This window comes from Syngnathus leptorhynchus, chromosome 3 (assembly GCF_054491065.1).
Source record: "Syngnathus leptorhynchus isolate UIUO chromosome 3, UIUO_Slep, whole genome shotgun sequence".
Classification (NCBI taxonomy): domain Eukaryota; kingdom Metazoa; phylum Chordata; class Actinopteri; order Syngnathiformes; family Syngnathidae; genus Syngnathus; species Syngnathus leptorhynchus.
The window spans coordinates 19,546,939-19,562,171 of NC_141197.1; the positions used below are offsets into that span (position 1 = coordinate 19,546,939).

The 15,233-nt window shown below is 38.9% G+C and overlaps 1 protein-coding gene across 4 annotated transcripts in view; it reads left to right on the forward strand.

Annotated features, from left to right (window-relative positions):
- Positions 1–15,233, forward strand: part of LOC147059657 (protein diaphanous homolog 3-like) — a 49,966-nt gene that overhangs the window by 4,120 nt on the left and 30,613 nt on the right. For all 4 annotated transcript variants that reach the window (XM_085907905.1, XM_085907907.1, XM_085907903.1 and 1 more), the window contains 13 exons: positions 174–279; positions 1,045–1,155; positions 1,276–1,394; positions 1,640–1,756; positions 2,591–2,709; positions 2,788–2,852; positions 3,047–3,151; positions 3,928–4,257; positions 5,246–5,360; positions 10,791–10,886; positions 11,274–11,368; positions 11,973–12,074; positions 13,750–13,989. In XM_085907905.1, the coding sequence (XP_085764031.1) occupies positions 174–279; positions 1,045–1,155; positions 1,276–1,394; positions 1,640–1,756; positions 2,591–2,709; positions 2,788–2,852; positions 3,047–3,151; positions 3,928–4,257; positions 5,246–5,360; positions 10,791–10,886; positions 11,274–11,368; positions 11,973–12,074; positions 13,750–13,989 (1,720 nt within the window). The remainder of the gene's footprint in view (positions 1–173; positions 280–1,044; positions 1,156–1,275; positions 1,395–1,639; positions 1,757–2,590; positions 2,710–2,787; positions 2,853–3,046; positions 3,152–3,927; positions 4,258–5,245; positions 5,361–10,790; positions 10,887–11,273; positions 11,369–11,972; positions 12,075–13,749; positions 13,990–15,233) is intronic.

The window sequence follows — 15,233 nt, forward strand, 5'->3', positions numbered from 1 at the left end:
TATTAAAGTTGGAAAAAAAAACACAAAATGATTTAGTACAACTTTATATTGTTTCGTTATTGATTCACTGCCCAATTGAAGCATCTACGTGTGTTAAAATTACAAAATAACGATTGACACATTTTACATTCACCATGACCATTCACCACTCCTGTTTCTGATGTTTTCATTAGTTTGGAGAAGGTCCTTGAAGCCATCACCACAGCTGGGGAATGGAGAGGCATTGAAAGATTTCACCCCATTGTGCAAGGACTTCGAGATCGATCGGTGCAGTTACAAGTAAGAGCAAAGAGGCGCCGTCTCAACTTGGGAGAGCTATTCAAGTGGCAGTTTGGTTGATTATGAAAATAATTTTGTTGCCTTTGAAACAGAGTCAAAATGTTTTCACACTTAATGTAGATATATAAAACCTCCATATCAAAAAAACAAACAAAAAAAAACGGGACATTTTTACTTTACAGTTTACTACCAGGAGCACGTCATCATGTCTGCCATCTAGTGGCCAATCATATTATTACAACTTAAAACTGATTCAGTAAAGGAAGCCCTTTCAAAATCAATTGATCTGTTTGTCTGTCTGCCAATATGATCAAATATAATTATAAGCAATACATAACGACACGTATATAATGAATAATAATTACTTGTTCATCTTTTTCTCGTGTTGCTATGCTATTTTTCATCCACGACTTGATGCAATCAATAATTGATTTGTGTGTGACTATTGAAGCGGCAGACCCAGAACTAAACTTAGAGGCCAGCGAAAACCAGCTTCCAAATGATCCAATTTTCCCTTTGATTGACAGTTGGGTTTTATATGTCTACAGTTGTTGCATCAATATTAAAATCAGACCTCCCCAGTCGGAGGCTGGAGAAAATAGGCATGCATTAGTTATGTTTCTTTTCGTCCCGGGCGAAAAGCTCATTTACGATGCATGTCGGCAACTCGGCGTGCTCATCGACTGTAAGAGGGATTCTGTTTGGCGCCGACCCAAACGTGCCCCCAACCCCTTTTTGATGTTACTTTTCCATATCACATTTCAGGTGGCATGCATGCAGTTAATCAATGCGCTCGTAACATCACCCGACGACCTGGACTTGCGGCTACACATCAGGAATGAATTTATTCGTTGCGGCCTTAAAGCCATTTTACCCGTAAGTACCACCCCGCTGACATCCAACTTGTTTGTATCCACACGTACGTTGTTGATAAAGTTGTAACGCTCGAGTCGCTCAACACTTTATCTCCTTTAATGTTTTTTATTTCGAACTTAGCAACTGTCATCGGTGAGGAACGATGCCCTTGACATTCAGCTAAAAGTATTTGAGGAGCACAAAGAAGAGGACATGATGGAATTCTCTCACAGGCTGGAGGACATCAAAAGCGAGCTGGAATATCCTTTATAGCGTAAACCCAATATAGTGAATGTTCACTCTTAGTGTGTTCTATTTAAAATGAAAATCCAACGTCACATAGTGGAGGTCAAATATTTATGAATAAATATTAGATAATACAAAGTGTGACACTTTGAATGCAACGATTCCCCGGCTAATCATTAAAAAGGATGTTTTTGTTGTTTTTATGGTTACAAAGCATTGCTTCTATTAATCTGCCAGTACTCACCTTGACTCTTTTTACTGATGTGGGGGACGTGTTCAATATTTTGCTGAATATGGTGAAGGACAGCAGTGCGGAAAACTATTTCATCTCCATACTGCAGCACCTGGTCCTCATTCGCAACGACTACTTTGTCAGGTCTGTTAAGATGTTGAAGGACAGCCATGGCTGCCCTTAAAAGTTGACATTTATGTGAAACCCCTCAACACATTTTTTATAAAAGGAATAATTGTTCTGTGATGCATGTGATGTTACCTTAGAAACAACATAACGCACACCAATTATCATTCTTCAAAGTCTTCTTCTGCTTGTATTTGATTTGTACATAGTTGCCCATCTGCTTGTTATTGTTTTTTTTTTCCAAATGCTACCTTTTGTTGAGTTTTTATTACCCAATACCCTTGCAAGGCTGAGCGGTATCGAGAATGGATGGATGGCCTCGCTATGACCTTTTTTTAATCTTTCACACAAGAAATAGCGTGTACAGTGGAAGTTCGATTTAACGGACTAATAAGGGGACAGGGTCCGTCCGTTAAAGCCGTTTTGTTGGTTAAATTGTTTTCAACCACACACTTAGTGCGAGAGCCGACCAATGTGAAATAGTGTGATCAACCATTGCTATATTTTCACTTCACGACAACCTTTCACAGTCTGCGAACGGGGCCATTTTGCTCTTATAACGCCCATGTGGGCCTTAAAGGCTCCGAATGGCATCAACTAAGCGAGAGAATGTCTCTTTCATCTGATAGCAATCTAGTTTCCATCGCTTGAGAGTAATCCCCCCCCCCCCCCCCCCCCGTCTTCCTTTCTGGTACTTTTCAAAGTCTTTCATTTGGTTGGGTCACCCACAGCAGTGTGGGCTTTGAGCAAAGTTTACTTGATCAAACGACGGGCCAATAATCGACAACAATACGGCTTGTTTTTGTGGTTGCAGTTTTCTTACAATCTTAAAGTTTGACTTGTCACTCGCAGGTCTCAATATTTTAAAATCATCGAGGAATGCGTGTCGCAAATTGTTCTGCATCGCAGTGGAACGGATCCAGACTTCAGTTATCGTAAACGACTTGACGTGGACTTCAGCCACCTCATCGGCAAGTCAACTTATTTTGTACATATTGGAGCTGCAAATTTGATTAACTGTGTTTTTATTTTGTTTTGTTTTTTAATAGAAGTTTGTGCCGACAAGGCTAGATTTGAAGAGTATGAACAAAGAGCTTCAGAACTGGCAGAAAAGGCAAGTGATATTCTGAAGAATTTTGAAGTAAATCAGCTTGAGGAGCTTTCAATTTGTTGTTGATTTTTAATAAATCGAGGTAAACCTATTTGTGAAATGGGTCACTTCATTGTACCAGGTAGTGCCCTTCAGAAGGAAGCTTAAGTTCATGAACTGACGTGTCCACACTAAAATAATGCAACTCTTTTTTTTAGCTTGATGAAGAGTTTGTAAAACGACAGGAGGCCCAAGCTCAGCTGGTCAAGGGTGAAGAAAAGATAGCAGAGCTTCAAGCCGAGTTCCAGGCTTTCAAGTCGCAGGTATTTAAGCTGGTCGTCTCAGGTAACGCGTTCATCTGTATTTCTGATCACATGCAAAACATGCTTTCTGATGTCAAACTTTGACTTATAATATGCCAACATCTGCCGCCAACACAATTTCAAGTTTCTTACAATATATGGTGTAATTTTTTTTTTTTTTAGGTAGATAGGCTTTAATGTTTTATTTATTTTTGTCGCACCCAAGTATATCATTTTGACGTTGTTTACTGGTAAACCGATTCCTAGTTTAATGGTCTCGGCACATGTCGGCCACTTCTGACGCTCTTATCGCCATTCCGTGAGGGCAAATTGTCTTAAAAGCAATTTCTTTTGACAAGGCTCTTCCATTTTTTTTTCTAGCCCACTACCCCTGATCTGCTGCCTCAAAAGAGGATTTTCATTTTCTTTGCGAGATAAATTTTCAATTTGAGAGCAAAGAACACTGAAGGAATACTCAACTAGCTGTGTTGTGTAAATGGCTGTGGAACGGTTCTTACACACAGTCTGTCATGAGTCCTAATATTCTAACTCTAAGCACTCACCATGAATCATTGAATCTGATATTCAACATCTCGATAAATCCTCCTCTCCATTAAAACTGATGCCACGTTACAAACATAAATTGTGCTTGCAGGGAATTTGTGAGCACTGAAGAAACATTTTTTTCCAGTGTGTTACTTAACACATTTGCTGACGGACCATTCGGCAATTACCAAATCTAATGTTTTTTTCCCTCACTGTCACATTATGTGCATAATTTTGATCCCTCTATTTAGGTTGGAGTTGGACCAGGGGTTGTGTCAGAGGAGTTGTCGTCATCATCTTCATTACCCTGTGGCTCTTTGCCCCGTAACCCCGCATCTGGTTTACCAGGTCCTCCTCCTCCGCCTCCACCACCACCACCACCTCCTGCTCCACCATTACCTGGTTGTCCAGCACCACCCCCTCCCCCTGGAGTGCCTCCTCCCTTTGGTGCCCCTCCCTTACCCCCATTAGGATTTGCATGTGCTTCAAGCTTGTCCGCTAGCCTTCCGCTGCCTTACGGCCTCAAGCCAAAGAAGGAATTCAAGCCTGAGAGCTCCACTAAGCGCCTGAATTGGTCCAAGGTAAGTACAAGTGTGACGACTTTTGAAAAATATGAATGCATTTCAATTTTATACAAGCTTTAAAGTAGTGATGGCAAAATGAAGTTTCAAATTTGCTTCATGAACCAGTTGTATTATTATTGTACTGGTTCTTTTATCACAAGATATTTAGGTGGCATTACCTGACATGTTTCGGCTTGTACTTCCGCCTTCATCAGAGTCAGTTGTATTATTATTTTAATCTTTTCAAAACTTCGATACTGATATCTACAGTATTTACTGTTCATTAAGTCTTATGAGTAAGTTACCAAATGTTTGTCAAACTTCAACTAGCTTTAAGGGTTAGCTTTAAAGTAGTGATGGCTAAATGAAGCTTCAAATTTGCTTCATGAACCAGTTGTATTTTTTTTTTCAAAATTCTATACTGATATCTACAGTATTTACTGTTCATTGAGTCTTTTGATTAAGTTATCAAAAGTTTGTCAAACTTCAATTCAGTGTCCCCATTTTCTTAACTTTGTCCCTGATATTTTGTTGGCAGCAGATCAGGAAATGACTTGTTTTTGCAGACCAGAACAACAAGGTTCTTTGAGAAGACAGCAATGCTTGAAAATAACAGATGATCATATGCTTCTGTTCGATCACACTGAGTGGCACCTCTACAGATGTTGTTCCCTGCGGAGCGATATTAGTTCACACGGCAAATGGTGTTAGTTTGTGTTGTGATTAATTATTTAATACCTGCTGTAGAGAATGTAGATTTGTACAGATGTTTGACAAACTCAAACATATGCTTGCAATACCAAACGAGCATTTTACAAGGGCAGGTTGAGGGCTGCATGGAATACCTACAAGGGATGGAAACTTGTGAACTTAAAAGAAAAAAAAAATAGCATAAATTATCTTTGAATATACAGTATACTAAATATGTGCAGGACTTTTAATGTCTCTAATTTGTGCATTTGCAAATGACAGTTGTGCAATTTGGGGATTTTTCTTTTCTATCCAGATCAATCCCCAGGAAATGTCAGAAGGCTGTTTCTGGGTAATCGCTAATGACGATCAATACGCAAAGCCTGATTTGCTCAGCAGAGTTGCTCTCACCTTCGGATCACAAAGAGCAGGTAAGACTTTGGTGCGCTTGTCATTTTTATGAGACCCAACGTTCCGTCTGATGTTAGATTTATCATTACAGTGTATAGATCTTTGTCGCATAGCAACCACCAAGTGTCGCATTAGACGTATAAATATTACTTCAAGAAAGTACGGCTTCAAGGGTCTGCCTTCTATTTTTGTGAACTTTTTTCTTGCCTATAGAAGTGTCACTCGCTTTAAGTGTGGCCATTTGATTGCTTGTCTAAAATTAGACTGAAGAGGGTTTTAGTACGGAGGAGTTTTTGTTAAAGCAATTATTGCTCGAGTGTCTGTTCATATTTGTCCTTGATTTATTCACATCTCTTTCCTCGCTTGTCCCGTCACTGACATCCATGCATTATTCATCCAGGTGTTAGCTACCTGTCAATTATACGCCTTTTCACTCAAGGCAGCCCCCCCACCCCCATTCACACACGTGCACACTGACCATTTTTTTTTAACATGAAACTACATTGAAAAGCTAAACCGATATACAAAGTTGTGATTTCTGGAACCCGTATGAGGCAGTGAATACTATCTGCAGAAGATTGCGTTCCCTTTTTCGGAAAATGACCCTAACCATGACACTTTGGTTCACACCACACAATCAGAAATTATTTTTTCTGCAATTTCTACTCGCGTTCAAGATATATATATATATATATATATATATATAAAAAACAAACAAAACATTCAAGTAAACAACACAAAACGTAAAAACAAGAAGGCACATACAATGAATAAATAAGAGCGATGAATACAAAAATGAATAAATAAATAAATTTTGCATTACATGCTGCAGTTTTACATTTGGGAAGGAATGCATAAAATATTTTCCATCTTCCAGATGGTTTGTGGCCATCTTGGTTGTTTTCTTGCCATCCCACCGGTGGTTATAAGCGCAGCATGACTGATTCGTTCAGCTGGTAGTGAGAATTGCAACGTGTTCGTGTTGTCTTATTATCACAGTGTAGTGTCTCATTTAAGAACAACATCTGGATCATCATTAAAGATTTAGGACACCATATGAAGCAGTTTTCCTTCATCAAATTTTCATTTCTATCCTCGTCCTTTTATGACATTGGGATCCTTACCGATGTTGACTTAGGCCGAGGAGTCCCAAGCGTAGGGATTTATATTAAAATCCCGATTCATAAACGTGATTACTCCCTTGATTCCAAAGTTTAGAATTTTTTCAACTGCCAAAATTCAACTTGATCCAACTAGTTGGGTGACCCAAAAAGTTGGGTCGCAACTTGAATAAACCCCAAAAAATGTGTTGGTCCCCTTTTGCGTTTTTGACCCAACCTTTAACCGCCGTCCCACGTTTATGAGCTTGGACCAGTTAACAAAGATTTTTTATTTTATTTTATTCCACCAGAAGTTTTGAAAGTTTTCAAACCATAATAAAGAAGCAAATAAACCCTCCAAAATAAAGTTGCTTGGAGTACTACATTTGCCGATGCCAATATTGAGCAAAACGTATGGCACACTATGATGCAATAGTTAAAGGTGCATGTATTGTACTTGACACCTTGATAATAAACAAGCCACAACTTTGACTGTAGTGATAATTAACAGAGACCTAGTCCTTGTAATGTCCATTAAAATAAATGTCACGGATCTGGTGAAATTAATTTTAGCTATTTTCGGGTCCTACGTGGCTTCACACTTGGGTGTCTTTGACAGAAAGCAAGGTTCGTATTAGAACAATGACACGCCACAGTGCTCGCATTGCCAACGACCGCCTCATATATTTGTCTACACGAGGCGCCAAATGCAAATTTTGACCTGCCGATTGCGAGGCGGCTTATTTTGATCCTTGAATTAGCAATGTGAGAAGTGGTTACCACCCTTGTGTACGTTTCTAACAAACATGGCGTGCGCACTTCATACGCCTCTAAAATGACAAATCAATTCATGACAAAACTCTTGATGACTAAAGTACGTGACCTATTCTGCTGCCCACACTGCTCTTCTCACGAGTAATGTCCCATTTGCGCTATTCATCAGGACTAGAACTAAATGGGTTGGAGAAAGATGAAGAGAATTAGAGCAGTGGGAGGAGGGGATGAAAGGATTTGACAAACAGTAGTTGTTGTTTTTTTAAAATATAATCTCTAAAATGAAACCTTAATTATTTAAATGTAAAAACTATCCTTTTTAAAAAAAATACTCACTTCCTCCCTTCTTTTTTTTTTTCTTTTTTCTGTGACATTTTTCAAGAACTCCATTAGCTCTGTAATGGCTTCATGCGGCTGCCGAAATTTTCTGTCATTATCAGAGCACTCATCAGCTGTATAATCATGAAAGGTTGTTTTTTTGTTGTTGAAAGGCAAGGTGTTATCTTGTCCAATGGATGACTGATGGCCGTTCTCTTTCATATAATGTACAACACAGAAAATATGAACGTGAATCATAGAAGTGCATCATATTTCAAACAAAAATTGATCTCCATTTTTCAGTGTCACTCTTCTCCGTCATTGTTTTTCTGTTGAAATCTAGCCACCAGTTTTTCAGGCATCAGCATTTAAATGTCTTCCCGATTTGTGTTTTTATGTCCTCACGTCACCCAAGTAATGGGCCGGCTCGTTAAAAAGATATTTGCTTTTGCAACAAATTGCCTGTTGTGATTTTTCATCCACATTTGCTTATGTTGGGGTCGGTAAGACGTCTCGACGCAGACTTGCCTGCATCAAAAATGGCAAATGACTTTTGAGATGAGGGTGATTTAGAAAACCTCAATCCACTAAGAGACTTGGGAAATGTTAGTGACTCAGACGGAGCTCGCCATATTTAACATTTCACAGAGAGGCAAATGTCTCATTTGTTGTTATGAAACTCACGTTGCTGTGTTTAAACAAGTGACCTTTAGAGGGCACTACACCACCGAGAATCGAGCCCACGGTCCAAATCGGCAGGCGAGGCCTGCAAAAAGCCTCCAATCGCGGCAATTTGTGTGTATACCGGTGTGATGTTTACGAGTGAGCTTTATGCAGAGGTGATTCTAATAGTTTGTAATTCAAGCCAATGTGGGAAGATGGAGCAGGTCTAAAGAGAGAACCTTAATGAAGTCTGTTAATTTGCTGCTGTCAGAATTAAAGTCTACCAATAATTATAGCCCTCGGTCATCTGTTGTGAATCACAGGGAGATGTGGCCTTGCACGGCCCACTTTGATTATCGCTCTCACCGCCCGGCTCCTCACTCCATTATTGAACTGGCCCTTCTTCCAACCTGCCTCTCGCTCATCTGCTGTCCTGTACTGTCGGTATTAGTCAAGGTGGTTGAGTGTGCATCGGCAGCACGGAGAAGGGCTATTTGTTGATTTGCTGTCAGGGTGACTGAACTCCGAGACTCTGCCGCAGCAGAACAAAACGGCGAGTCAAACAGAGCAGCTGCTTTGACGACTTGACGGATGCGTCGGAAGGGTGGAAATTCTTCACTTGTTGCGCACGGCTCCCCTCCTGTGCATCACATGTCTGGTGGATTTGGCTGTGGGCAGAGATGAGAAATGATCGACACTAGATGTAGCTGTGTGATACGAATAACCGCAATGAAGGGAAGCTCTCTTGCAAGCTGTAGAAAGAGGTTGCGACACTACAATGTACAGTGAGGTGAGAGTATGCTACACGATTCACCATGAGTCATCTGGAAGATGTAATAGTGTACGTCCTTTGCTAACAACATTGCACAAACCTTGGATTAAATGTCACATTAAATCAGCACGTGCGTCACATTTCATAGTTTCCCTCGTAGGGCCATTATGACTGTCAACGTCTTCTAGATATGCACATACAGTATAGGCTACACAACAAACTGATGGTTTAAAAAGATGAAGGATAATGTAAAACTGCTAGCAATATCTAGTTTTAAAACATGAAGACAATTTGTAATTGCAGTAATGACAAAGCCGATGCAAAATGTTTCTTTGCCGGCCACATAAAATGATGTGGCGTGCCATATCTGGGCCCCCGGGCCTTGAGTTTGACACCCGTGCCTTATCAGAATACACTTTGATAGGAGTCGATGAATTCCATTTAAATTTACTATGAGACGACTGCATCCTAGACAGATAGTTGGTGTGTGTGCAGTGTGTATTTTGTGAAGGGTGGCGCGGGAGATTTGAGGTGTTACTTGGCTGTCTCTGAGGCCTGCCTGTCATGTACAGCATCAGTCATGCTCTTTCACAGCAGTTTTATTTCATCCAGTGTTCCCCTTTGGTGTTTTCACAATGCAATTTAGTGATCCAGCCTTGGGGGAACTTACTGCTAGGGTAATACACACATATGCATAGATCAGTTGCACGTCATGGTCCTTATTTAAAATGGTGGTTGTGGTAGTCCATGACATTTACCCATGTGTTAGTTTAATTCCAACCATTTTGACAGTCATGTTTTTGGAGCCTTTCTCTTTCATTTTATTACTCAACGTGATATCCAAAATTGTATATATGTCCTTTTTTAAAAGCAAAAAAGAAAAAGTTTATTTCTGTCCTGTTCTCTGTGTACTTTACCGCCCTCGCATTTCCGAAAGAGTGCGAAGAGAGTACGTCAACTGAGGAGCCACGTAAGTCCAGTGACTGTCTGTGTTTTTATGTATATGGTGTATATTTGTAGCAGCGCACACTTGGAGCCACGTAAGTCCAGTGACTGTCTGTGTTTTTATGTATATCGGTGTACATTTGTAGCAGCGCACACTTGGAGCTTTTTTAAAGAGCAGCTCATGTCAAAAGTCACGCTTCATTATTAAATGTAGCATCCTTGTAAAGGGGCCAAGTTGAAACAATAGGGATCCTTCCTACCCCCTCCCTCGCTTTGCCTATACTAGATTCCTGTTTGTGCAAAATGTGTCTAAAAAAAAAAAAAAAAAAGTCACACCCAAACTCTTCATCCCAATTGTAACCTGGCAGTCATGAAAAAGGAGGGATTTTTTTTCATCAATTCATTTTTTTGTTTTTCATCTTACAAAAATGGAGCAGGCATATATTTGGATGGATTGTTGATGAAATTGTTGATAAATATTGTGCTTCCTGTCACTGTTACAACAATGGCAATTTTGACAACAGCTTGTGTTAGTAATTTTCCGTCCATCATCTTCTACGCTTTTATAGCATCCTGTCATGACAAACAGTTGTCTTTTTGTAAAGAAAGATGCAATCATTTCAAATGAATTTCCTGTTTTCTCCAAGTGTGAGGTTGACATTGTAGTCAAGTATTCAACAATTAATTTTTGCTCCCCCTCATGAAAGTGCATGCCTGTGGATAATCACTCCGTCATGCACACTTCATGTGTCTGAACCTGGGAATAAAGATAATAGAATAAAACCTAATTGCTTGGTAATTTGCATATGTCAGGAATAGGTGTGTAATTATTTGCTGCATTCATAGATAAGAATTTTCTGTTTTTATGTTTTCATCAGCCAAAAGAGAAGAGGAGGATCTGGATGATAAGAAATCCATTAAGAAGCGAATTAAAGAGCTGAAGGTGCTCGATCCCAAGATTGCGCAGAATCTATGTAAGTATTTATTCATTTGGTTTACACACTCCTCACCAACCTCTCTTATATAAAAAAATTACTAGTTATATTGTAGAACTGAATGAATGATCTGCACTTTGTGCTTCCTGCCTGATAACGTTTACATTGTGATCATAATGATTGACTTTTTCTTTTTTTTTTTGTCCTTCACTCCTTTTTGTATGCGCACAAGTGGATCCTCAGCCATATGATACTTTTTTTAAACTATATAGAATAATAAGAATCCGATTTATAATTCCATTGTAACAAGTCTCCGGTAATATGCTATGCGAATTCTTTTTTGCAGGATGTCTCAACCTTATTTTATGCTTTTTTAATGCTTTTTATGTTTATGTAATATGCCATGTGTTTTTTTTTTTTCTGCAGCCATTTTCCTGGGCTCTTTCCGCATACCTTACAAAGAGATTCGTCAGATGATATTGGAGGTTGATGAAGAGCAGCTCACAGAACCCATGATTCAGGTGGGCTCACTTTTAGATAATCTTTTGTTTGACGGAGAATCACATTAGTCTTTTTAAGTAGTTGACAGCTACACAGGGAAAAATAGGACGCCTCGTACCTCTTAATCAATTTAGAGTGTAATTTTTGGGCAATTTTGACAATGCTAGATGTTTGTTTGAGTGTATTTTGGCTAACAATTGTGGCACTTGAACATCAAGCTGGCCAGTAAGGCCAAGAAAGCAATTAATCTGGCTTTGAGTGGGCAACAAAATTGCATGAAAGGCAATTTTCCTTGAGGTGCAAGTTGTTTTTTTTTTCTTTGACATTTTTTTTCAAGGCAGAAGGCCGGTGATGTTTCCATAGTAGCATCACATTATTGAAACGGAAAGACAGGAAAAGGACACAAAGCGTGAGAGTGAATATGAGATGTTCCAGAACACCCAAGCACTACTTTTGTCTGGCGACGTGTTTGGAAAACATCGCCATTTCACTATGCTGTGTTAAAATGAGTCAAAAGGTCATCTGTACTACAGTATACCTGATTCTTTTGTTGTGCTACTTTTTTTTTCCCCTCTCATCTCGACTCAGTCACATTTTTTTCCTCTTTCCCACTTGTCATTGTAGAACCTTGTGAAGCACTTGCCTGAGCAGGAACAGCTGAACGCTTTGGCCAAGTACGAGAATGACTATCCAAATTTGTCAGAGCCAGAGCAGTTTGGGGTTATAGTGAGTGTCTATGCAAACACACACACACACACACACACACACACACACACACACACACATACTCTCATGTATTATTCTCTTTTTATGCTTAATCAAAACAAATAAAATTTCAACATCACATCTGTAGTCACTGCGTTGCAGTAGAGCCACATTTTTTTTCTTTCCGTAAGGTCTCTGCATAAACATTTTTAAATGGAAAAAGTATGTCAACAGCTGATTGTCACAAGATTTGTTGCTTTCTTAACGTACGTAATGTAAATGCAATAGATGGTTTCCTTCGCATGGTGGGGATAAACAGCCAAAATGAATCACAGCTTTTTAACATTCAGCTCTTTGAGCCCAAAGTGACACCTGGAATACCTCCCTAATTTATGCACTTTTTAAAAAGCAACTTTGCTGTCTAATTTTCTGCACCGGGTTTCTGAAAGACTTTTGGAATGAGACTAGCGCAAATATTTGCATAAGGACTGTATCACTTTTGGAATGTGACGTGACTCCCGCCACCAGCTCAGTTGCTGATAAAATTAAGAAAAAAAAGTAGGGAAACTGGAAACTTTTTTTAACCAGCCAATAGAAAATTGCTTTTAAAAAATGATTGCTCTGAAAATGTCTTTATAATTAATATAGATGTTGTTGTATGTTATTAAATCAAAACTTTTGAGCTGTGCTGTATTATTCATATCTCTGCATGGCAATCCAAGTATTATATTGATATTTACATGTTGGGGTTGCTAATTAGACTTGGCTTGAGAAGCCAAATACCCGTGTTTACTAGTATGCATAACCCCCACCCGTGTGTAGTCACAGCTCATGACTGGCAGCGTTTTGGATTAGTCTTTCGTCTGGGATTTAGATTGTTGTTGACACTTCACTCAGACACGTTTTACAAGTTGCCAAAACATTTACTCACCAATATGTTCTTATACAGTGCTTTATGTTCCAAAGTATGAAAATTGAGTTTAAAATATTACATTTTGTACTAGCTCACTTATTTACTTTTGTTTAAATCATTTTAGTTGTTATTTTTATTATGTATTTATTATATATATATTACATATTAGAGAATATATATATATATATATATATATATATATATATATATATATATATATATATATATATATATATACACACACACACACGCGTATTATTGACTGACTAGATAGTCATTTGATAACTTTGCTGTGGCGATGATTTGATCAGATGGAACATCCAACAAGACAACCAGCTGTTTTTTTTTTTTGTTTTTTTTTTTAATTTTTTTAGCAGCACATATGGAAGCGGAACCCCTCTAACCCAACTCAACACGGCATCCGCAATCGCGTTTGTGTCCAGGTCTTGAGGCCCAATGCAATATTTTCCAATTTGCTGTAATTGTGTGCGAGCGGTAATCCAAGGCGGCCTGTTATGTATATTCCATTCACCTCCCCTATAAGGACCCTAACCCCATAATTAACTTAACAGTCGGGGGTCCCAAATCGAATCAATGCCAGCATCTATCATGCCTACCTAGCAAGACTTTAGAGCGTGATGATCACCTGTGTGTTTCTGAAAACTTGTTTTCAAGAGTGAGTGTTGGTTGTTTTAGGAAGATTCACATATTTATTTGACCTTGTTTTTTTCTTTCAACCCCTTTTCCTGTCTATTTCCTTTCCTTCCTTCCTTCCTTCCTTAGATGAGCAGTGTAAAGCGACTTCGGCCACGACTCAACCATATCCTTTTCCGGCTGCAGTTTGACGAGCAGGTGAATAATCTTCGGCCGGATATTCTGTCTGTAAACGCCGCTTGCGACGAAGTCAAGACAAGCCGCTCTTTTGGACGCTTGCTGGAACTTGTGCTGCTGCTGGGCAATTACCTCAACGCGGGTTCCCGAAATGCCCAGTCCTTCGGCTTCGACCTCAGTTCTTTGTGCAAGGTGAGCGTTGACCTTTCTGTCAAATCTTTAAATTGATACAGGAAGATGCCCTAGTTGAGCTTGCCTCACAACCCAGTGCACCCTATATATGGAAAATCCCAAAATAGATCTGTTCATCGAGGCTGTGCCTTAGAATTAGGTGAGCCTCGTAATCCAATAATTACAGTAAATCAAAATCTTTGAGAAAAGTCAAACGAAGTCTTTACTAATCGTAGTTACTTTACGTTTTAGTCAGCCAGATCCTGCCTCAAAATTTCAAATATCATATAGATGTATTTATTTATTTGTTTGCATGTTTTTTGTGTTTATTTATTTTATGTATTTTTTTTTATCCCCTTTATATCTCCTGAGAGCAAACGATAAGAGTCCTCTTAAAAGAAAATACTCCAATGGGAAACGTCCACAAACCCTGGCTAGTACATCATTTAATTGACCCAATCTAACCTTAATGGTTTTGAGTTCGTGAACACGTTGGACTGTCCTTGCTTCAGGTGGCGAGGACTCGGCAAACATTTTGCATAGGCCAAAAGCAGAATAGTCACTTTTTGTGCATGATAGTGATGATGACGGAGAGCAGAGTGTAATCCCTTGCTAGGAGACTCATCCATCGTGAGCGGCACAACTACCAAAGCAGCTATTCATCACTGACAAAATTCGGCCCTGTTAAACTTGTGCTTTCAATATTACCTTCCGATAAATAATGTTTATTGTATGTGTCGACTTGATGAATTAGGTGAACGGTGGTACAATACACTGAAAAAGTTATTTTTTTTTTTCCTTTTTTTTTTTTATATAAATGTTGAAATGCTAATGATTCAGTGCGTATTTTTGTAAGATTGCAGTCTCCTTTATGGCGGGGTCAAGGTAAGAGTTTATATGAAAAGACGTACATGTATATAAACGCAAACATTAGCCTCCTGTTTACGTTTGAACTATATTCGGCAGTTTACTTTGCGGCAAACAAAATGTTGACATTTTCAACTGTGTTGAATATGTGGATGATTGAGTAATTTATGTGAGCTTTACAATAAAATAAGAAAATGATTTATTCGATAAATAAATTGGTGGGCTGTATATTAATTATCCGGAGCTGCCGACTATTACAAATTGTCCATATTATGTTATGGAAAATAAAAGCGGGTGCATTTTGCTGCTTAACTCAGTCCACAAATTATTAATCAGTATGCTCTGTTTTGACCCTAAAAATATATTATTGTAAATATTTTGTTTCTTTTTCTATCCCA